This window comes from Hypomesus nipponensis, chromosome 16 (genome assembly GCF_054491055.1).
Source record: "Hypomesus nipponensis isolate SF chromosome 16, ASM5449105v1, whole genome shotgun sequence".
In the NCBI taxonomy this organism is placed as follows: Eukaryota; Metazoa; Chordata; class Actinopteri; order Osmeriformes; family Osmeridae; genus Hypomesus; species Hypomesus nipponensis.
The window spans coordinates 6805339-6827837 of NC_140376.1; the positions used below are offsets into that span (position 1 = coordinate 6805339).

At 48.6% G+C, this 22499-nt stretch overlaps 4 protein-coding genes across 9 annotated transcripts; 2 read left to right on the plus strand and 2 right to left on the minus strand.

Annotated features, from left to right (window-relative positions):
* Nucleotides 1-5: 5 nt before the first annotated feature.
* Nucleotides 6-2549, minus strand: LOC146254592 (inosine-uridine preferring nucleoside hydrolase). The gene is made up of 6 exons (XM_084676436.1): nt 2412-2549; nt 1954-2196; nt 1612-1794; nt 1382-1493; nt 1064-1200; nt 6-917 (listed from the first exon to the last, which is right to left on the minus strand). The coding sequence occupies exons 2-6, from the start codon at nt 2134-2136 to the stop codon at nt 552-554; spliced, it is 981 nt and encodes a 326-aa protein (XP_084532562.1). The 5' UTR covers nt 2137-2196; nt 2412-2549; the 3' UTR covers nt 6-551.
* Nucleotides 2550-2745: 196 nt separating this feature from the next.
* On the plus strand, nt 2746-7420 carry LOC146254593 (basic immunoglobulin-like variable motif-containing protein). 6 transcript variants are annotated; one of them, XM_084676435.1, is made up of 10 exons: nt 2746-2877; nt 3460-3963; nt 4542-4671; nt 4950-5045; nt 5299-5403; nt 5497-5591; nt 5675-5807; nt 5898-5981; nt 6064-6160; nt 6288-7420. In XM_084676435.1, exons 2-10 carry the CDS (start codon nt 3471-3473, stop codon nt 6588-6590), a joined length of 1536 nt encoding a protein of 511 aa, XP_084532561.1. In that variant the 5' UTR covers nt 2746-2877; nt 3460-3470; the 3' UTR covers nt 6591-7420. The 6 variants fall into 6 exon arrangements, with proteins under 6 accessions (XP_084532561.1, XP_084532558.1, XP_084532559.1 ...); XM_084676432.1 differs by having other exon boundaries at nt 2748-2877; nt 3394-3963; XM_084676433.1 differs by having other exon boundaries at nt 2750-2877; nt 3399-3963.
* LOC146254594 (betaine-homocysteine S-methyltransferase) lies at nt 7418-10163 on the minus strand. Its single transcript, XM_084676437.1, has 8 exons — nt 9921-10163; nt 9710-9777; nt 9323-9495; nt 8895-8998; nt 8537-8698; nt 8233-8438; nt 7842-7918; nt 7418-7678 (listed from the first exon to the last, which is right to left on the minus strand). The coding sequence occupies exons 1-8, from the start codon at nt 10011-10013 to the stop codon at nt 7590-7592; spliced, it is 972 nt and encodes a 323-aa protein (XP_084532563.1). The 5' UTR covers nt 10014-10163; the 3' UTR covers nt 7418-7589.
* A 161-nt stretch (nt 10164-10324) lies between these two features.
* On the plus strand, nt 10325-21225 carry enc3 (ectodermal-neural cortex 3). The gene is made up of 3 exons (XM_084676429.1): nt 10325-11165; nt 12376-14182; nt 19483-21225. Exon 2 carries the CDS (start codon nt 12384-12386, stop codon nt 14151-14153), a length of 1770 nt encoding a protein of 589 aa, XP_084532555.1. The 5' UTR covers nt 10325-11165; nt 12376-12383; the 3' UTR covers nt 14154-14182; nt 19483-21225.
* The last annotated feature ends 1274 nt before the right edge of the window (nt 21226-22499 follow it).

Here is a 22499-nt window from a genome sequence, read left to right on the forward strand (position 1 = left end):
AAACATTTGTATGCTTTCTACAACAATTTGTAGTTTATATGACCAGAAAAGTTTATATATCCATCACTACTTCCTAAAAGATAGTAACACTTATATAACCATCACTACTTCCTAGAGGATAGTAACACTTATATAACCATCACTACTTCCTAGAGGATAGTAACACTTATATAACCATCACTACTTCCTAGAGGATAGTAACACTTATATAACCATCACTACTTCCTAGAGGATAGTAACACTTATATAACCATCACTACTTCCTAGAGGATAGTAACACTTATATAACCATCACTACTTCCTAGAGGATAGTAACACTTATATAACCATCACTACTTCCTAGAGGATAGTAACACTTATATAACCATCACTACTTCCTAGAGGATAGTAACACTTATATAACCATCACTACTTCCTAGAGGATAGTAACACTTATATAACCATCACTACTTCCTAGAGGATAGTAACACTTATATAACCATCACTACTTCCTAGAGGATAGTAACACTTATATAACCATCACTACTTCCTAGAGGGTAGTAACACTTATACTACTTCCTACAGGGCAGTCTAAGGGAGGCCGTGAGGAGCTTTCTAAACTTGTCCAGATCGCACGTCTTCATCACGGACACGCGATGGCTCTTCTTCAGCGTGTCGGTCTGATCCAGCGCCATCATCCCCCGGCACAGCGCCCCCTGCAGCTCCACACGGACGGCGCACTCCACGCTCTCCGTGACCACGCTGCCGTCGACGCACGCCGCGACGGCGTAGGCGTCGTAGGACACGAAGCCGGAGCCGAAGAAGACGTCCCTCTTGGTCCTCAGGGCCTCCCTGGAGTAGGCCCAGCAGCTGGACGTGATCCTCTTCATGAAGCGTGCGGCAGGGGCGTCCTGGTTGACCAGCTCCTCGAAAAAATCCTGCTCGATTCCAAAACAAACATTCCAAAAACACAGATTGTCTTTTAAGGCATTTTTCATGCTTCGTTGGGTCATTCGTTAGTCAAGTGCAAGAAAAACAATATATTATCACATGACGTATCGCCTTGCTGGTCGGTTTATCTTACCCATGTGAGTTTATTTCTGCAGCAATATTCCCATGATGCAATGTGTGTGGGGCAGAGATACTCTTCCAGCACTACATAGGCAGATTCTGGGTCCATCACAAAGTTAAACTCTCCGCACAGACTCACATTTCCTTTCCCTGCGAGATGAAACTGTCAAAAGGGCATGTTCCATAGGAGATGGAAGTAGACAACATTACTTATGATCACTAGATTCAAGGACACTCTGGTAGGTCAGGTTTCCAACACTTTCATTCCAAAGTATTTTAAAGTTCAAGAACCATACCCCAACAGATAAAACATATTTTAGTTTATGATTACCTTCCATGTTCCCTCCCATTATAAACAAATCCTTCAGCTTTGCAGGAAATGTAGGATCCAGTCTGACTGCAAGAGCCAGATTTGTGAGTGGTCCCAGGGCTACCAGAGACACCTAAAACACGGTAAGTCAAAGAAAGTAGTGCAATTGTCATTTTGACCACAAGAGGGAACCCACACACTAAAGTATCTGGTTAGAAGGAGTAAATCGCACAGAAGGGCATTCATGTTACCTGCTTTTGGTTATCAGACACAAGCCGGATCAAGGCGTTGACAGCGCTTTCTGTCTGGATCTTCTCTTTCCACAGTGGATCTCTATCTTTTAACACATCCCCAAGCCCATCTGTACCAAAGTGGTCCGTTATGGCGTTGGTGGCCCCAACCAAGGGACCTGTTGAACCTTTGTACACCGGAATCTGGGGGAATAACATTACAAGTCCAGCACCAAAACTTGGTCAAATAAAACGAGTGTAATAACATTAAACAATGCAAATCCCCGAATTACGTTATTTTCAACCCACGGGGTGCCTTAGGCAGATTATTTAATCGTTAATTTACAGTTCACACTGATATACCTCAGAGCGTTCACAGACAGAAAGCACGTGTAGCACGTTCTGGCAGACGTGCTCCACATCTGTATTCCCGAAGCAGCAGGTGATGCCGAGAACATGAACGTCGGGCGCAGCCAGAGCCATCATTATCGCCTGGGCGTCATCTATGCCACAATCTGTGTCAATCACCACCAATCTCTTCGTCATGATCAGTTTCTCCAAGAGGTAGAAGAGAGGGAACTCTTTGACAGTAGATATGTGTCTGATCTGTTGTGGTCAAGTTGCAAAAAGTTAAATCGTGCACATAGATCAATCATTGACCACTGACAGGAAATCAAGATAACTTTGCACTTCAATCCGAAACTTTATAGCCTAATAACCTAGGCTTCTTACGTGACTGTGACTTAATAGCAGTTATGTTTTCATAAACTGAAATACTGAAAAATATTGTGTTTAATATGTGTTTACGTTTGTTTTCTCACCTAGCAGAAGAAATTCTACTGTGCTTCTGAACTTGACCGTGCCTTTACTCCAGATCGAGAGCACAAGACGGCGATCATATTTGTTCTACATAACTACAATGGCACGCTCTGATTGGTTTAGACATTATAATGATTGACTTGGCTGGCACAACAGTCATGTTTAAGATTTGTATAACATCGGGTAGAATGCAAAGATAAATACAGTAGCATATTCAAAATCGGAATACAATTTACAATTATTTTTAACGTTTTCCTCTAATACGTGATGCGAGAATTTGAGAAAACATTTGTGTACACCCCTGTTTTACGGAATGGTACAGCCCAGTCAATGCCGTGCAGCGGAAGAAGATCCAAGCCGTCAGGAACTCAACTCATCATCTCCATTTAGTGCTCGGGATACACATTTGTTGAATGTGTAGGATTTCATATCAATCTTGATCGATGTGATATCAGCGGCCATTGCAAGGTATGTGTAACATGCATACCAAAACCTTACATTTTTGACATGCGTTAATGTTTGATGGTTATTATTACACCTTAAGCCATCGCTGTCCAATGTCCAGTTTATATCGAGCTGACAGGTCAGATTTTTGTAATGGTTGTCGCAAAAATGATTACAGTCCAATTGTGTAACTATTGTTAGCTAGCCGGTTTTTGTTTACATGCCTGGTAGCTTTAACATAATGAGTGGTGGTCTAGACAACGCTTTCGAATCGTCCCTTCCTCAAAAGACGCAAAGGTGCACCGCCCATAAACCGTTTCTTGATGTGAGGGATAAATTGCTTTACGTTACATTCTTATTAATAGACAACTACTGTGCACTTTAATAACAATAATGATTAAGTTATTATCTGTTGTTTGCCACCAAGCTGTCTTGAATAATTGCATCCTTCAAACGTTTTGATGTGTTGTCACCTATTGATACCATAACAGGGTTTTGATTCCACAATTTGTTGTGTTGATCAACGTATCTCTTCTGCAGAGTAGACGGCCAGTAAACACACGTTCCTAAAACGTCCGGCTGCAATTCTCCCTTTCAACATCCTAGCTTTCCGTTCAATGCCGAACGCTGCAGAAGACCAAAAAACAAAACAGTCAGTGCCCGACGACTCGGGCACGATGCCCCAGCATTCCGCTAGCAGAGAGGAGGAGCACAGCCTGTTGGGCCCCCTGGGCAAGGAGGCCCTGAGGGGCCGGCGAGCCTCCAGTGCTGAGCTGCAGCTGCCCTGGACCTGCCCTGTCACTCACTCCCGGGAGAAGTTCTACACCGTCTGCTCCGACTACGCCCTCCTCAACCAGGCAGCTTCCGTGTACCGGCCCTCCGGGAGCTCCAGAGAAGCGCTGCCACCCAGTCAGCCGGACGGCCGAGCCCCCTTTGGGATGTCCAACTCTGGGGACGACTACTCCAAAGGCCAGGCTGGTGGTGTGGATGGGGACTGTGACATGGAAGAGGTGTCTTCAGACGGCAACGTGAAAACAATTTTGGCATGGGAAATCGACACGACAGACTTTGATGCGGTGCTCACCCGGAAAACCGGGACAAGTAAGCAAGGTCTTTAAGCAGCACTCGCTTTTCAATTCCCTGTGGCTTGAGCTGCATTTATAACACAGCCTGACTGAATGCAGGAATGCCCATTATGAACAGGATTGTTGTTTGTCTTTCCTGCTCCTGTGCTAAGCGAGAGCTGCCAGGTATATGAGAGCTGGTGACCTGTGAGCCTCAGTCATTGATGATGTAACTCTAACTCTGCCAGCGACAGCAGAGCTGTTCAGAGAGCAGAGACGTGGAGCAACAATGGACATTACTGTCTGTTCAGTTATCCAGCAGCACTTTGCCTTTTCATTTTCTGGCCTCTTTGCAGCTTTTTATTTATTGATAAGACAGTTTGAGAGACAGGAAAGCAGGGAGCGATCAGGAAATGGCCCTGTCAGAATCAAACCCCACCTTGAAACCTTTTTATTTAAGTTTGAAAACAGTGGTTTGGCAGAACTGATCCCAATACAGCAGACTACACAAACACACGTGTGAATGTTGGCCGTTATTTTGAAACCTGAGATGGTACATTCTGAGATGGTATGTAAATAAAACGACAACAAAACAACATCTCTCATGTCACATGTTGTTTCTAGGCAACATAAAGAAGTCCGGTTCTAAGAAGATGAAGTCGCAAGACAGACCCAGCCGAAACCTGCAGGATGTTCCTTCACGCGCCTCCCCAGACGACATCAAGCAGAGGAAGGTTCTCGATCTCAGGAGATGGTAATTCTGAGCTTGTTATAACAGTTCCTTTCCATTTAACAGTTTAGTCCTTCAGCAGACCTTTTGCTTTTTATAGAAAGCAATGTACAAATAGTGCATGTAGAAAGCGCAGCAGAAGGATCTGTTCTGACAATATTTCGGTCGTCTGAGTCAAGGAACTGGTATGTAACGGTAATACACAACACTGTAAAACAATTGTACCCCAATATTAATCGTCTCAAGTCATTGGCGTCATCATAGAAATGGAATCTGAGCTTTTCACTCATTCTTTCCTCCAGGTATTGCATCAGCCGCCCCCAGTACAAGACCTCATGTGGAATCTCTTCTCTGGTATCCTGTTGGAACTTTCTGTACAGCACTCTAGGAGCAGGGAGGTACGGCCTGTGATTGTAGTCATACTGTCGGGTAACCTGTAGGGTCTGAGTTGGTAGCACTACTGTGATTGTAGCAAGTGATATACTGTGAGTAACCTGTGGTGTCTATATCTAAAGCACTCAAGGAGGTATAAAAGAGAGTAGCCCCTTTACTGTTCCCCAGTGTGTAAACTGCTTGCGTCATTGTTTTGTTTGGCTTTAATAATGTATGAAATGCTTCAGACTATAATCGTTCCTGTTTTGTCTTTTGCAGCTTGCCACCCATCTCACAAGATGAGGCCTTGGAGATTCTGGGATTCCAGCCACCTTTTGAGGAGATCAAGTTTGGCCCTTTCACTGGAAACGCCACTCTGATGAGGTACCAAGATATTCTCAAACTCTATCCAGGCCATCTACTCCCAATCAGGAAACTGGATCCCAATTAGCCGAATGTTTTTTTTTTTGTAAACAGATGGTTCAGGCAGATCAATGACAACTTCCGAGTCCGTGGATGTTCTTACATTCTGTACAAACCGCACGGGAAGCACAAGACTGCTGGAGAAACGGGTGAGCGGGCCACACAAACTAGCCTCGGCTCTCGCTCTGTCTAGGAGGGGAAGAGGTGACTAACCCCTGTGTTGTTGTTGAAGCCGAGGGAGCGCTGTTGAAGTTGACCCAGGGGCTCAAGGATGAATCCATGGCTTACATTTACCACTGCCAGAACCATTACTTCTGTCCTGTTGGCTTTGAAGCTACACCACTCAAAGCCGCCAAGGCGTACAAGCAAGTTCTTGTTGTTTCTTGGCCTGCTAATGAAGACATGCTAGTATATTTCTTGTTTTAAAATGCTAAATATGTATTGTCTTTTCACAGGGGGCCTCTGCCAATTAATGAGACGGAGCACTGGATTCTGATTGGGGAACCGAGCCGGAAGCACCCAGCTATTCACTGTAAAAAGTACGGACACTTTTGAATTCAACATTTTAGACACTGGGGAATTTATTTAACTGCCGTGTCATTGGCCTTCTTTCTGTTTTAGATGGGCTGATATTGTCACAGATCTTAATACACAAAACCCAGATTACCTGGACATCCGACACACAGAGAGGGGCATACAGTGTCGCAAAACCAAAAAGGTATAAGTTCACTAAAAACACTCAAGGACTGCATGTTGTTTAAAAACAGAAAATTAAGTCAGGCTTGGAGGTTGTCATTTGTTGTTGAGTGTTGTCATGCCAATAGAACCATGCCCCTTTCTGGCAGATTGGAGGGAACCTGCACTGCCTCATGGCCTTTCAGAGGGTGAACTGGCAGAAGCTAGGACCCTGGGCTCTGAACCTGGAGAACCTGCGTCACGATCTCCACCACCAGGGCGGCGACAGGGCGCAGGGAAGCACCGGGGAGGGCTCGGAGGAGAAGGCCTCGGCCAGGCACCTGTCTTGCCTGGGTCGGTCCCACAGCACGGGGAACCAGAAGGAGGTGGCGTGGAAACGCCTGTCCAACACTACCGAGTACCGGCACCGGAGCTCTCCAGAGAGCGACCTGGAAGAAGACGTCACCGACTGATGCCGGCTGGGTGTCGCGGCCGTCACGGATGGATGCCGAGTTCTCCACACTGCTGAGTCGCTTTCTAGATCAAGAGGTTTCGAACGCGCTACCACATCATGATGTAAACCAAAAATAGAGGGGAAGGTCGTCTCGTAACCTTGGGTTGCATTCCCAGGGCATTCAAGACTTTACTTATCTGCACATGGATTTTGTGGCTCGCTACATAGGGGCAGGATAGAATGATACTGAAGTGCCATGCACTTCGTAAGTCCTTATAGAGTGTATTGCTTTTAATCATTTAGTAGTGTTTAGAAAACCACTATTAATCTCAATGTCTGACATTGTTGCATATACAACGAAGGAAGAACTATCCTAATTCATTACTGTTTAGGAAACATAAGTCAAAGGCGTGTGTTTTTAAACGGGAAGAATATACAGTACAGTGACTTTTGTATAAAGGTCTTTTAAACTAATGACTGAGCGGCCGACATTCAGTGTTGGCCCTTTGTGAACCCGGGTTGTGCAATATCAAGACAATCTGTTCTAGAACACTGAAAGAGAGAACCAGAATGCTACGTTTGTATACGAACGTCCAGTAGGAGGTCAGGATGATAGGATCGATATGATGTATTTCTATATATTGGTATATTCGACCTTGTCGGGATGCAGGAGGAGAGGATTGCATGCTTGCTCCTGTAGTTGGTGTGTAGTTGGTTTCTCTCCCCACTGTAAACCTCTCTGGAGGGCTGACTGGCCCAATCTTTGCTGTAAATGTGTCTTTCCAGTGAATCTACCATAGTCGAGCCTCCTTTTTTGTTTTATAAATAAATTAAGATTTCTATACATCATCATTCTTATTCTTTATTGACAACAAATTGACAACAGATTACTATAAATGCATTTATATTACTATAAATTTCCTTAAAAGCCTGTTGGAAGTTTGTATTCATATTGTCAAATATAGCTGGTGCATGTCTGCATGGAGTTTACAGCCTGTTTTATTCCACATCGTTTTAATCACACCGCGCGGTCCTGTGAGTGTCCAGTCCTCTGAAGCTGTTGACGCAGCTCTGCTATTTGGGCCGGGCGAATACGACAACACCCTCCTGTGGAAGAACCGATCACAGGACACGGTCAGTGAACAAGGAAGAGTACTATCGGATTCCTAAGTCTATCGTGTTTTGTTTTCCCGTCTCCCCCGCTCAGTTCTGCCAGAGAAGATAAGCGTATCCGTCGATGGATCTGTGTTTCCCTCCCTGCATGGCTTACCTATGAGTGACGCTCCCTGGGTCATCCACTCGACACACAGCTCTGCTATGGGCACAATGGTTTCCGAAGGCCTCCACCTTGACGTGAGAATCAGTTAAAAGGTCTGATGAACATCAATGTCCTGTCTACAGTAGCCTTTCTCCATCCTGGTCCTCGGGACCCACTGGTTCCCTCTTCCAACACAGCTGACTCAAATGAATGGGCCTTCATCAGGCTTCGGCTAAGCTAGAAAATGGGCTTTCATTTGAACCAGGCATGTCGGAAGAGGGAAACCTCTAAACCATGTGGGCCAGGGGGTCCCGAGGACCAGGGTTGAGAAAGGCTGATATCTAGTCTTGCCAGACGTGGGTTGGGTGTGATGGGAGATTATTTTGATTTCTGTCAGCCTCACCCAGACTCCACATCCCACCCCTCCCCACTGTTGGGGTAGGCCACCCAGCCAAAGTCTGGGGTCTTCTGGGCCCCGGCCGAGGCCAGCAGGGGTGTGACCAGGCCAGGAGGGCAGCAGTTCACCCCCACGCCCACCACCTGCTTGGACCTGCTGGCCATCTGGACGGCCTCTGTGAACCGTCTGCCGTCGGACACGCACCTCTCGTCCTGAGGGGAAGCGGTTACACACGTGATTGGGACATACGATCAGCCATGTCCCTCGTCATGGCAACTTGTAGCTTGTTATCCGCGGCGGCGGCGAGTACCTTACAGGAGAACGAGAGCCAGGCCGCGGCGTTGGGAAACTCTCGGAGAAGCTCCACCAGAGCCTCGGCCTCTTTGACGCTGGGGATGGTTTCCATGGCAACCACGTCGGCCCCCGCCGCGACCAGGCACTGAATCTGAGGCCGATGCCAAGCTTTCAGCTCCTAGGGGTGGGGGGAGGTAAGGGCAGGAGAGGTGCTTTCAGCTGTAATTACCCTTCATCACCTTTGGGTAAGTGTTTTCTTTGCCCTCTCTCCGTCTCTCGCCCCCCCTCTCCCTCTCTCTCCCTCTCTCTCCTGTCTTGTTATTAACGTCTCATCGTAACGTCAACATGTTACTGTCAGTCTCCCAGCCGCTCACCTCAACACTCATCTCCTCCGCGTAAACTCCGGTGTACTCGGAACCGTCATGGAGATAAGCGCCGTACGGCCCGACTGAGCCCGCCACCAGAGGAACCTGCCGCTCTGAGAAGACAAACCAGAACGTTTGGCTGACAGACCCAGACTCTCTCCTTGACCTTCAGCTGTTCTCCTGCTCTAGCAGCTGCAGAGTCATAGCAAGCCATAGAAATGCTCCGACCGATAATCAGGCACAGCGCATGGGTAGTTAGCATATGATTATAGAAAATGCTTGTCCCTACCGATATTCAAACCAAACTGACACCCTTGCGTCATATGGCCTACTGTAGTCATTGCTGTTTTTACAGCCTGGCCAACCCAGACCGCTTTGGCAGTGCACAGAGTTGGGCTTCTTCAGTGGTGAGGAATTAACTGTGCAGTGAAGCTCACCAGGTGAAGGGTTGTCTGTTGTGAACTGTTGCACCGCCTCTCTGGCCAGACATACTCCTGACATGAGCAGTTCCCCCGCCTGTTCAGAGTTCATGCCCAGGTGTGTGATAAATCCCTGTATGCTAGCTTGGTAAGTGGCCGTGGTGATAACGTCTGCTCCACTGCAGAGGAATCTAAATGCGAGACGAATGAGAAGAATGTGTGGTTCATGCGTATTACAAAATATGTAATGTCGTGTTCAGCAGATGTCATTGAGCAGATGCTTTGATTCAAAGCAACATATGGGGATTCACATCTTCATCTGCAGTCAGATGCTCGCCAACTGAATTATACCTTGTACCCGCCCAAAATCAAACTGTACAGACGAAGGTTTGGTTTTAAACTTACCTAGAATGAGCATCTTTTACAGCCTGTGGGTTAGTATGCAATATTCTTGCACTCCACAAAGGATCCCCCTGTGCAAAAACAACATGCAGAAGGATGTATATTGCCCAGCTTGCATTGCACATTAACTCACAGTTGAACCAAGGTACAACGAATACATCCGAAATCATCATCACATGTCAGATATAGATCATCTTTTTTTGAGACACCTTACCTGCAATTTCAAACCTGTTGCTTCCAGCTCAGTTGCCAAGCCTCCATCCAAAACAAGAGGTCCACCACTGACCGATTTAATACGAAACGCCATGGTCACTGGCCGACTGAATAAGTAACTTGTTGAGATATAACCCTACTCCCGCAAGGGCAACGCCCAATGCGCAGCACAGGTGTTTTTAAGAAGTCTAAAGTCCAGATATTTTATGGTCCAGCCACCTTTGCACAGCCCTCAAGGATCCATGACAAAACGCACTTCCGTCTCCATGTTTTTTTCAAAGTAAAAGTCTCAGAACAAATTCATGAGCCGTTCTTGGTGTTGGAAAAGTTTCGTATGTACGTCTCCTTTTTACCACTAGATGGCATCATGTCTATTTGCATTTATGAAGAGGGAGTGGAGTCCAAGAGAGTTCAATCTATTTCGTCACAATTTTGAGTAGCCTACATGATACTCTAGCATCGCACATTCCAAAATTATCCTTTTTTCCTTGTCACAATTTTGTATGGGATTTGACGCCTTAAATGTTGCCCTTTTCTTGTTCTGCATCAGCTGGTTATTGTGACTTACTGTGTGACCACTGGCCTTATGGTTAAAGGTTTGATAGGGTTTGGTACATTATAGCAACACCGTTGAACGAAACCCACCCATCTCCCACCCGCTAGAAGCCTAAGGGGAATTGTGTCGAGATAACAATAGGATAGTGGGTGTAAGGAGGATTCAGAGCGGATAGGCCTACATATACTGCGCTGACTTAGACTGAAATTCCCACTGGGATTTCTGTCTATGCCCGATACATTTAAAAAAAGATCTATGGACCCAAGCTGATTCACACTAATTGCTCATATAAACCGTTTTTCCCCCCTCGGTAATTGTCTAAGACACTATTGGACACGACTGCACGGGAACACAGCTGAGTAGGAGGAGCGAGCTGGAGCAAGACTGCACGGAGTAGCGCGCACAACATTCACGGTTCCACCACGCTCCAAGAACGTGTTTGGCAATTGAATGTCTACGAAGAACTTAGCGAATATTCGCGTTTACTGTCAGATCGCGAACGCGAAGAAAACAGATGGGTCACCAATTTTCAAGCTTGCTAAGATATAAAAAACAACTTGAATTTTGTTTTCTTCAGATGAAAGTCATTTTAGCGACAGTGTGAACAAAACAACTGCTGCAGAAGTTGGAATTCCATCCATCAGTGACTTATCGGATTTCTGCTTTGCTACGCTAGTTGAAGCATTTAAGGTAAGGAAGATGATGATTTAGAAGGCTATCGATCGCTAAGATTTGTGCTTCGATGCTTCCGAAATGTTACTACTTGAAGCTTACATCCGATCCTTTGATCCAGCCCTTACAATTGTTGTCGTGAATGTTTGCCAGGCTAAGTTCGGAAGAAAACTGAGCCCAAGCATGCTTGACACGGTTTACATTTACTGCACCGAACGAATTAGATTTCACGCCTTGTAGTATTCCGATCCCCTCTCGGAAGTCTCACCTTTCAGTCTTCTTGTCCAAACCCGTAAATTATAATTGATAAATGCATCATACGTAAAAAATACACGTTTTTGTAGTCTCATCTTATTTTGTGCATAGTTTTTGTACAAGTCACATTTTCAAACGTACTTAAATAAAATGGTTTTATAGAAAGATAAATGTTTGAAGTTATGTAGCAGATTGAGATTTGTAATTCGATTACACAGGGTGAAGTTAATCAAATGCATATCATACTTTCTTCTATATTGCACAATTCCTACAGCACATCATTTGGCCTTCAAGCGCTTGTTCGGGGAGGTGTCAGGTTTTACACTGGATCATCAGAGCTGTGCTGTAGGCGCCGTCAAACGAGTGCTAGCCAAGCAAAAGTTTGACCGTGTGATTCATAAATTTGAAATGCGGATAAAGGTCAAGGAAGAGGGTGTTCTGTACATACCCAGGTGCTTTTACATTCATCACCATCAATCACTCAAATGAACCTCTTATGAGGTTTGAAATCAGCACTCGATTTGAAGGTGCAATCTGATTTGAGAAATGACCTGCCAAAGCGACTGTGTACATAACATCAGCGCTTGTTACTGAACAGCGCTTATCAGGACTCCTTTCATCTCTGCCCGAGTCCAAAGTCCATTTCCTGTTTCGCCAAGCCTTCTGATAAGATTCATGGTTTATAGCTGCTGTGTTGTCTATGTTCAGCCAATGACAGATCACAGGCACATGACTTGACCATTTAAATGTTACACAATACTAACACAATACTAACATTCATATTTTATAGTTTGCTTTTGACCGGAAGTACAGCCCATTATGTAGAGTGTTACTTAGACTTTAACAGCTGCAGCAAACTACTGTTGCAGCTTTTCCATTCCCATTACATCACACAGGCCACCCATTGTACCAACCGATAAAATCTACCCGGCTCCTATGAATTATTCATTGTTGTTTTTTGTATTTTGCGAAGGTCCCAGGATGTCTGTGAGCAACCACGAGAACCGCAAGTCCCGCTCCAGCTCCGGCTCCATGAACATCCACCTCTTCCACAAGACGTCCCACGCCGACAGCCTGCTGACGCAGCTCAACCTGCTCCGCAAGCGCCGCGTCTTCACCGACGTGGTGCTGCGCGCCGGCAACCGCTCCTTCCCCTGCCACCGCGCCGTGCTGGCCTCGTGCAGCCGCTACTTCGAGGCCATGTTCAACGGAGGCCTGAGGGAGAGCCGCGACGCCGAGGTCAACTTCCACGACTCCCTCCACCCGGAGGTGCTGGAGCTCCTGCTGGACTACGCCTACTCGGCCCGCGTCCTCATCAACGAGGAAAACGCTGAGTCGCTGCTGGAAGCCGGCGACATGCTCCAGTTCCACGACATCCGCGACGCCTCGGCCGACTTCCTGGAGAAGAACCTGCACCCGTCCAACTGCCTGGGCATGATGCTGCTGTCGGACGCCCACCAGTGCCAGCGGCTCTACGAGCTCTCCTGGCGGATGTGCCTGGCCAACTTTGCCGCCCTCCACGGCACGGAGGACTTCCTCAGCCTGCCCAAGGACAAGCTCCAGGAGCTGATCTTCAGCGAGGAGCTGGAGGTGGAGGACGAGAGCCTGGCGTACGAGGCCGTCATCGACTGGGTGAAGGCGGACGGCGAGCGGCGGAGCGCCGACCTCCCGGAGCTTCTGCGCTGCGTGCGCCTGGCGCTGCTGCCCGAGAGCTACCTGCTGAAGAACGTGGCGTCGGAGGAGCTGGTCATGGGCCACAAGGTGGGCCGGGAGATCGTGGAGGACGCGGTGCGCTGCAAGATGAGGCTCCTGCAGAACGACGGCATCGTCACGGGCTTCTGCGCCCGGCCTCGCAAGGTGAACCAGGCCCTGCTCCTCCTGGGCGGCCAGACCTTCATGTGCGACAAGGTGTACGTGATCGACCACAAGACCAAGGAGATCACGCCCAAGACGGACATCCCCAGCCCGCGCAAGGAGTGCAGCGCCTGCGCCATCGGCTGCAAGGTCTACGTGACGGGGGGGCGGGGCTCCGAGAACGGCGCCTCCAAGGACGTGTGGGTGTACGACACGCTGCACGACGAGTGGTCCAAAGCCGCGCCCATGCTGGTCGCCCGCTTCGGCCACGGGGCCGCCGAACTCGACCACGTCCTGTACGTGGTGGGGGGCCACACCTCCCTGGCGGGCTCCTTCCCAGCGTCCCCGTCCGTGTCCCTCAAACAGGTGGAGCAGTACGACCCGCAGACCAACAAGTGGACGCTGGTCGCTCCTCTCCGAGAGGGCGTTAGCAACGCGGCGGTGGTCGGCGCCAAGAACAAGCTGTTTGCCTTCGGGGGCACCAGCGTCAACAGAGACAAGCTCCCCAAGGTGCAGTGCTACGACCCGGGCCAGAACCGGTGGACTGTGCCGGCCTCGTGTCCGCAGCTGTGGCGCTACACGGCGGCGGCGGTCGTCGGGAACCACGTGGTCGTGATCGGCGGCGACACAGAGTTCTCGGCCAGCTCGGCCTACCGCTTCAACAGCGAGACGTACCAGTGGTCCAAGTTCGGCGACGTGACGGCCAAGAGGATCAGCTGCCACGCGGTAGCTTCCGGAAACCGCCTCTACGTTGTCGGGGGCTACTTTGGGGCGCAGAGGTGTAAGACCCTGGACTGTTACGACCCCTCGACGGACACCTGGGACAGCGTGACCAGCGTCCCCTACTCCCTCATCCCCACCGCCTTCGTCAGCACCTGGAAGTACCTCTCGGCCTAGCGACTCACGAGGGCTGGTAGCGGTCACTGGTGAGTACCGTCAAGACTCCTCTGGTCCTATTGGGTCTGTTGAAGTGGGGTTTAATATATTCCTCTATTGATTTTAGTCGGAAGCTCAACCCTTATGTATATCTCATGAGCCATGGAGGCGGTCAAACGGAAAGGCGAGTGGAGAATGAGAACCACATGTGTCTCTTCTGAATCCTCCCAGCAGTGTTATTAATCACGGGCAGGAGACACAGCCTATGTCCAGCTTTGGCTCCATTGTATTCCCTACAAAGGCCCAGCTCAGAGTATGGATATTAGAGTGGAGGAGCTACTATTGGCCAGAAGCCCTGTGCGTCCCTGCAGACCGCAGGGTAGTTCTGCAGACCCGTTGATAGGCAGCTGAGATCTCTCCTCTGATTCATGTTCTCTAAGAACTCACCCACACAGAAACAGTGTAATGATTCTATATCTGTTGTTAGGGGAGGGTACAGCTCAGCTCACAGAGAGGTTATAGCTCAGTGGTTAGAGTATTTGAATTCAGATCAAGAAGTCGCAGGTTCGAGGTTCAAATCCCTCCCGGTACTGTATGTCTCTTTGAATAAAATCATCCGCTAAATGAATGTATTACTATGTACAATGTCAGTGTTTTGGTTGTCTCTCCTTAATCGCCGAGGTCCGTTATGGTTCGCTGGACCTGGACACTTAAATCCCCTGACTGTTGTCACGGTTGCCAGCGGTTACGGTTACACATGATCTTATGGCGTCTGCCGGGTGTTGGATAAACAGAGCGAGCGCTCCGGGCCGACTAGCGTAGCTTGAGGAATGTCGGAGGGGTAATTACAGAGCTGCCCCCGAACAGGAACACAGGGATCAGGTCTGTACTTGCAGGACAGGCGGGCAGCTTAGCTCAGCTGGCTGGCTGATTACCTGACTGGCTGTTTTTTTGGCAGGCAGGCTGACTGGTTTGGTTTGCTGGCTGGGTTTTTCATGCATGCTGGTTTGGTTGGCTTGGCTGGGTTAGCTGGCTGGCAAGTTTGCTGGACTGGTGGCCATGCTGGCTGGCTGCTCGACTGGCTGGTTTTTCTGCAGCAGATCCAGTTGTGCTGTCAAGCCTCGGGGGTAGAAACCTCCAGGAATCAGCAGGTGTCTAATCTCACAGCTCTGTCACCCTCACACTGAGAAATGCTGAGACACAGTCTCCTCCAGGACAGGGCTGAAGGTACGGTAGGGAGGGGGGCAGAGGGAGGGGGGCAGATGGGGGGGGGGGGGGATGTTGCACAGGCTTGAGCATGAAGCTAGTTCAGATTTCCTGACTGTTGGCCTGTTTGGTCCTCTGGGGTGGGGGGTCTGTACTGTCAGAGAGCTGGATTGAGAAACATGATTTGCAGCGCGTGTTGTCAGCTGACATCCCTGAACTCTCACGATGAGTCAACCGCATCTGCTGCCGGATCATTCCGTCTCCTTTGGGGAGACGCTGTTTTTGCTCATTCTCCGTGTTCCCAAACATGGGAACATACATAACTAAACAAGTCCCAGAGGAGGTGGAGGAGATGGATTGTGCGTTCACAGAAGGCCCTGTGTCCTCCCGGGGAAATGGATGTTGTCAAGCTTGAGTCCTAAGTGCCAAACCTGCCAAGTCGTTCCTCTGTGCAAACAAACCTCCAATCTGGGACCAGCATCCATCTCCTGTCCTGTCACCGGAGCGCAACCATGCTCGATTAATACACCTTGACACGCAGCCTCTCCCTCAGGGAAATGGAGGTTCCGATTTAAGGTCTTTACCATTAGAGCATGTTGTCTAACTTGGTTTGTTGTGGGAGTAGGAGAGACTGTGTGAGGCCTGTCTGGGCTGCAGAAAACAGCTGGTTGAGAAGTAGAGAGAGAGGTAGAGAGAGAGGTAGAGAGAGAGGTAGAGAGAGAGGTAGAGAGAGAGGTAGAGAGAGAGGTAGAGAGAGAGGTAGAGAGAGAGGTAGAGAGAGAGGTAGAGAGAGAGGTAGAGAGAGAGGTAGAGAGAGAGGTAGAGAGAGAGGTAGAGAGAGAGGGAGGGAGAGGGAGAGAGAGAGAGGGAGACGGAGAGGGAGAGACAGACGGATAGACAGACGGAGAGAGACAGACAGGCTGGCTGAGCTGAGGCCTCTAGTCACCCAAGCCTTTCCGAAGCCCACAGACTTCAGTTTGCTACTACTCTCTCTTCTGGCCTTTACGTTTTAATGACAGTCTGGATCCTGGAAAAAGACTCGGGTTACTGGCAGCTTGCTCTACCAGTGTGGATCTCAGCTTGGCGCTGGAGCACTCAGACCTTTCTGTGGGTCCCTGGGTCCCTGGGTCATGCCAGGAACAGAAGGAGGAGGAGGGTCGAGAGAGGGATGTGAGAACGAGAGACACAAAGAGAAATTAAGCGAGAGATGGATACAAGAACGAGAGAGAGAGAGAGAGAGAGAAGTTGGCCTATAATGAGACAGAAAGAGGGAGGGAGGGAGGGAGGGGGAGGGGTGGAGAGAGCAGTAGAGAGGTAGAGGCTGTATTCTGCACCGTTTGGCAGCGTAGGAGCGCCAACTAAAAATATTTCTGCTGCTCCCAAGGCTGTCAACGTTCAACTTGGGTCACAGAGAAACAAGCGCTCTGGAAAGCTTGCGTGTGTGTGTGTGGGAGTCTTATCTCGTGGGGTAGCGCGTCTGAATCCCTGTCAACTGCTGGTGGTGGTGGTGTTGTTTTATATGTTTTGTATTGGTTGTGAAACCACCCAGTTATTCCCTTATTCTTTCTCTCGCAGCATTTACTCAAACACACACGCACACATGCACTCTCACACACACACACACACACACACACAGGCGTTGCATAGCTGGCATGACTCCTTTAAAAAGCCAGCCATCCTCATTCTAATTTAAGGAGGAATGAGGGTGTGTCATCGACCTCTATTAGTAATGATTTGTCAATGTATGGTTTGTGGTCGACCTGACTTCTGTAGTCTCGTGCGTGTGAGTGTGCGAGAGAAAGAGAGAGAGTCTTTGGTCTTAAGAGCCAGGCTCGTTGTCACCACCTTGTCCTGACCTCTACTCTGTGATGGGACCCACCTGGGCAGTGTGTCTCCACAGACAGCTGCTGTCAGAAGGAGAGGCCGTCGAGGGCGGAGGAGGGAGGGGGGAGGTTGTGTGAGGGAGGGGGGAGGTTGTGTGAGGGAGGGAGGGAGGGAGGGGGGGGGGAGGAGGACCGGGTTGAAAGAGGCTCGCCACTCAATACTAATGTTTTATTAATGCCCGCCTTCTGAGACCACCAGGAACACACACTCAATGAGCCTTTTATAGTAGCATCTGGGTACTCTCCACACACACACGCGCGCGCGCACACACACACACACACACACACAGGGGGTAAGCACGTGCATCTCGAGTCTCCAGAGTAATCAATCTGTCCTGTTCTGGGCCTCAGTGCAGCCTCATTAGCATACACCTAATAGAGTTTTTATTGCTCTTTTCTTCGCGTTGCCAACACAAAAGAGCAAAACGGAAAAAGGTTCTTATGAACCGTTGAATAATCACCGGGAAAATATAACTCGATTAACTGTTTTTAAAAGCACATAAGCCACCGTGACGGGGTTCTTTACAGGAGGCGCGCGCGCGGGCGATTCATCTGAATGGCGTCAGTTAGCGCCCCGGAGGAGTGAAGGGGGGGGGGCTCGTTCGGGCACAGCGGCAGCCTTTGTGTCGCGGCGTGTCGCAATCGGGCTCTGAAGAACCTGGTTGTTGTAGGAGTTGGAAGGGGCCACAGCTGACGGAGAGACGCCCAGTAATTGGCTGTGGACTGTTGGTCTGTCAGAGATGGCTTCCTCTTATGTCCATTCAGAAGCCGGAGAAAAGGGCCTGTCTGTGCTGTGATTAATGCCAGTACAGTCATTAACCCTGGGTGCTAGTTAGTAGGGTTCTGTTGGACACAAGCGACTGGAGCTTAGCATAGGTGTGGTGCGTTGTGGGTTTAATTTTATTTATTTTTTTTCATTTCCCTAATAAGCAGTTCTGGTTGGAGGTGTGACTTTGCTATCTGAAATGGGACTGTTTGTGTGTGTGTGCGTGTGTGTGTGTGTGTGTGTGTGTGCGTGCGTGCGTGCGTGTGTGTGTGTGCCCCAGTAAGGCCAGGCTGTGAGGTCTGGTGTTGGGCAACGTGAAGGCTCCTGTAATGGAGAGCAGTAACAGGAGTGTTACAGTGACAGGAGCCAGCAGCAGCGATGCTAGTCAGCTACTTCAGCTGGGGACACGGGATTCAAAACGGCAGCAAACATGCCTCATGACACACACATACAGTACATACTGTGTGTGTGTGTGTGTGTGCGCGTGTGTGTGTGTGTGTGTAGCCCAATTCATGTTCCGGGCCTACTGTTCCCCCTGAGTGGCCCTGCTGTAGGTTACTGTGTCTGGAGCCCATTGTTGTTGTTCTATTGTAAACTAACGGAGCCTGTATGGAGATCCTTTTGTCTGTGTCTTGCCCAAGCGTACTGTATAGTGTAGTGTATTGTTTGGGAAGCCTAAGTTATTGGTGGGTGGGTGGGTGTGGCAGGTGGATCTGAAGAGACTCTTCCATAATGTGCTGCAGGCAGCTATGCTAATGAACTCTCCCCAAGCTTCCCAAACAGCCTCCAGCAGAGTCTAACTGACATTTCTGAGGGTCTTTGTAAAAACAGGCCACACACACATCCAGACGCACTCACACATGCGCGCGCACGCTCTCGCTCTCTCATAAACACGCAATTTTGGCAGAAAGAGCTCTTAAATCACAGTGGCACTATCTCCAAAATGCTAATTCGGCATATTTCACGTTCCCCCCCTCCCTTGACAGCTTCCAGAACGTTCCATCTGAATAAAGATCTTGAATATCTCCTGAGGGCTCAAAACACAGGAATATGTGCAGCAAAAATCTCTCAAGTATCTCACAATTTAAATATACTGCTGTACAAAAAAAAACACATGGAGGCAGATATAAAAAACTATATGTGATTGTGATGTTAATAATGTAACAATATAAGAATGGTAGCTGATACATTTCAATGTATGTATTTCTCAATGTAGAAATATCTCAAGCTCATAAACCAGAAAGCTTAATTCCAAATTGTTGGGAGGATTTGATGTGAATAGTTCCCTGTCATTATTCATTGTTAATGGTATGTCCGTAAGCCTGGTAATATGGGCATAGATAAGCTGCTCATGACTGCATTCTTCAACAGAAATCTCTGGTCATGTGGTCCCTTCTTCATAGATCTGAATAGAGTGCAGAGAGTTCAGCTCAGAGTTCTTGACATGCCTAACTAACATTATTTGTTTCTCTCCTTCTCCCTCTGTCTTCCTCAGATCGGCGGTGGTGTCTGGAATGCAGGCGCGCGTCTCTCTTCTGAGTCTGCAGAATGCCGGGGGGAGGGGGGGTCGGGGAGATATGTCGTCTCCTCCGACTGGCCTCACGGACAGACAGGAGTCCTGGAGCTGAGTGCCTCAACAATAACCCACGGTTGACGAGGAAGACTGGAAGACTCACCTTGGGCTGGCCCTGGTCTGCCCACTTCCTGGCGTGTCTCGTGTAACTTCCCCATGTAGAGACGGGCCTGAGCCGTACCACCGTGCCTAGCTTAACTGCTCAGAGAGAGAGAGAGACAGAGAGACAGAAAGAGAGGGGCTGGAATGTCTGGCCAGCCTTGGACAGCTATCTCGGAGGAACCTTCTCTTAGTCTCTTGTCCAAGGCAATTGTCCCAGGCACAGGAAGTTCTGCTCTGGCCCTGTCCACCCCCGCCACCAGAACCAGGAAGCCAGTCAGCAGATGACTCCTTTTATCAACCCCCGGAAAGACCCGTCATTGAGCCGGCACCCTGACAGACTGGTTCATGTGCCTGGCTGGCTGGTTTATGTCTGGTTGGCTGACTCGTGGCTGTGGTTGGCTGGTTTTATGCCCTTCCTGTGCGGGGGCATTGCTGTGCTGCTCAGGTACTGGAGAGGAACTTAGAAATGTCTTCTCTGGTTTGGACTCTGGAGAGTCCATTCTGGGAAGTGCATGATTTTAGTGCACAGAACAATCTTCCTGGTATTTTTAGACTTGGACTCCGACTTCCTTCAATTTTGGTCAACTAAATTTGTATCTTCTTCCTCAACTTAACTTGGTCGGCTTAGAATGTGAACCATGGTTTGAAGATGCATATTTGGCAATTTTTTTTTTCTCTCTCTCGAAATATGTTTGTGTCTGTTTTTGTACCGTGTGTTTATTTTTATGTGTCTGTCTCAGGGGTTAAGTTATGTAGAGTTCCGAAATTCCTGTCGCTCGTTTGGTGTCTGCGCTGTTCATCTCTCCGGTGGCCTCAGAGATGTTTTGAAATGTTGAGCTTGATCTTCTGAATGTGCTGGACCAGTGTTTCTGATGGCTCATTCATGCGGAGGGTGACGTTGAAACACGTAACTGACACAACCACAATCTCTACACAACCAACTGATGCTTTGCCAAATTACAGCACACCAACCAACCATTAGGTCACCCATTACCACACAGCACCTGTACACTCAAACACACCAGTCTTGCCAAAAATGGATACAAAAAATTAATGTTCACAAGACTGGAATTCTCCTGGATCCTAACTGATAATAACACGTACAGATCTCTAAACGTCTTGGTAAATATGTCATTTTAGACGGACAGTAACATTTTTTACTCTTCGGCCTCTGTCTATTGTTTCATCTAATGATGAGTCCAGCCATTAAGCGTAATTGTAAAATTTTGTACGTTTTGTAGAAGCCTTTGATTTGCACATTTGTATAAAGTGATTGTCTTAATTTTTTGTATTGCTGTCCTAACGTTTTAGGCCTTGTGGATAATCATAGCCTTTTTGTAGCACACGTTTAAATTCTGCCTATTTTATAGTTATACAGTTATTTCTTTTGATTTAAGTTATAAACAGAACCATTTAGAACCGGTCATACAGACCTCTAGACCTATCTTGCCAACTGTTACATGTCTAAACGATGCTTTTCTACTTTGTTGTGATGTGCCATTTGTTACGAAACATATGACATTGTACATTTGTCAATAAATCTCATCAGGATGCAAAACTTAAGTTCAGGTGTGCGTCCTCTGTTGTCGAGAGAATGTTGGGGACCTTCCGCTGTGTCTATAAAGCGCTGACTGCAGAGTCATCTCGGAGCACTGGTTTGGAAGTCTGGATATGCGTTTAAACAGTGACAGTGACCTGACAGTGTTCAAGCTCTAGTCTACACCTTTCCGTCACCCACCGTCTCTGGAGGAGGGCAGATCTGGCTGATTCGCTCCTCCTGAAGGTGTTTTCAGTTTTCCTGGGAGTTTTTCCATTGTCTTCTATGAGGGTTGAGGTGAAAGAGAGGAAAGAGGGAGGAGCATAAACACAGGGAAAAATAGGTGGTTTTGAGGCGGTTTTCCGTGTGATGCCACTGGAGGGAGTGAGATGTTGATTTGTGTTTGAGGCGGGGGCCGAGGTGTGGGTGTACTGCGGTTGGCGCTGCTGACAGCCGGGGCAGACAGGGAGGAGGATAAGCCCCGGCAGGACAGGGTGACCCTGTGGGAAGGATTCAACGCCCCCGCGTAGTCTGGAGCCGGGCACCGTAAGTCAGACTGGAAAGTCTGTCCAGCTGAATTCTTCTGTGGCAGGATAGATTAAACTCGAGGATCCCATCCAAAACAACATCTGTTGTATTTCAGCCTCGTCTCCCCCTCTCCTGTTTTTCTGCCGTTCTCCCTTCCTCTCCCACTGGCTGTGGTGGACTGAGGCCGGAGCCCCAGGGGGCTGCTCTGGGTCAGGGCAAACAGTGGCTACTCTGCCCAGGCAGCGAGGCCTGTCCCTGGGGTGTGGGCCTATGTTCCTCCCCTGGTGATGGGGATGGAGGAGAGGGTGACCAGGGAGAGGAGGCCCATGGAGGAGCTGCCAGATGGGGATCCCCCCCCTCCCCCAAAACAGCTGGGCCCTCGGCCCTGGAGGAAAGGCAGACAGCAAGAGAGGGAGAGAGAGAGCTTTTTAAATGTTCACACGAAAATGTGAAAATAATACATGGACATTTATGGAAAACAAACTTGTTTACCCATATCTGGATTAATCACAGTATTATTAATGTCTCATTGAAACACACAGACACGCTCTGAAGCACACTTTGTCTCCCGAATGTTGTCGACATCAACAGCAGAGCACTGAGACACAACGAACACTCATGAACCGTGCCGACATAATCGAATCATCATTAATTCTTTTCAAAGCCGAGGGAAAAACTTCAAAGGGGCTTTTGTTATTCCATGTCAACAACGGACGGGCAAATCAAAAAAAAAGAGGGGGAAATGACATAATCTCCTGTCTCGTCGTGCATG

Coding starts and splice junctions, on each gene's coding strand:
- LOC146254592 (XM_084676436.1), bottom strand. CDS start 2,136: ATGACGAAGAGATTGGTGGTGATTGACACAGATTGTGGCATAGATGAC. Junction 1,795..1,953: donor CTGTCTGTGAACGCTCTGAG/GTATATCAGTGT, acceptor TTATTCCCCCAG/ATTCCGGTGTACAAAGGTTC. Junction 918..1,063: donor GCAGAAATAAACTCACATGG/GTAAGATAAACC, acceptor GGAATCGAGCAG/GATTTTTTCGAGGAGCTGGT.
- LOC146254593 (XM_084676430.1), top strand. CDS start 3,074: ATGCCTGGTAGCTTTAACATAATGAGTGGTGGTCTAGACAACGCTTTC. Junction 4,672..4,949: donor GTTCTCGATCTCAGGAGATG/GTAATTCTGAGC, acceptor TCTTTCCTCCAG/GTATTGCATCAGCCGCCCCC. Junction 6,161..6,287: donor AGTGTCGCAAAACCAAAAAG/GTATAAGTTCAC, acceptor CCTTTCTGGCAG/ATTGGAGGGAACCTGCACTG.
- LOC146254594 (XM_084676437.1), bottom strand. CDS start 10,013: ATGGCGTTTCGTATTAAATCGGTCAGTGGTGGACCTCTTGTTTTGGAT. Junction 8,699..8,894: donor CGGAGGAGATGAGTGTTGAG/GTGAGCGGCTGG, acceptor CCCCACCCCTAG/GAGCTGAAAGCTTGGCATCG. Junction 7,679..7,841: donor CCAGGGAGCGTCACTCATAG/GTAAGCCATGCA, acceptor GTTCTTCCACAG/GAGGGTGTTGTCGTATTCGC.
- enc3 (XM_084676429.1), top strand. CDS start 12,384: ATGTCTGTGAGCAACCACGAGAACCGCAAGTCCCGCTCCAGCTCCGGC.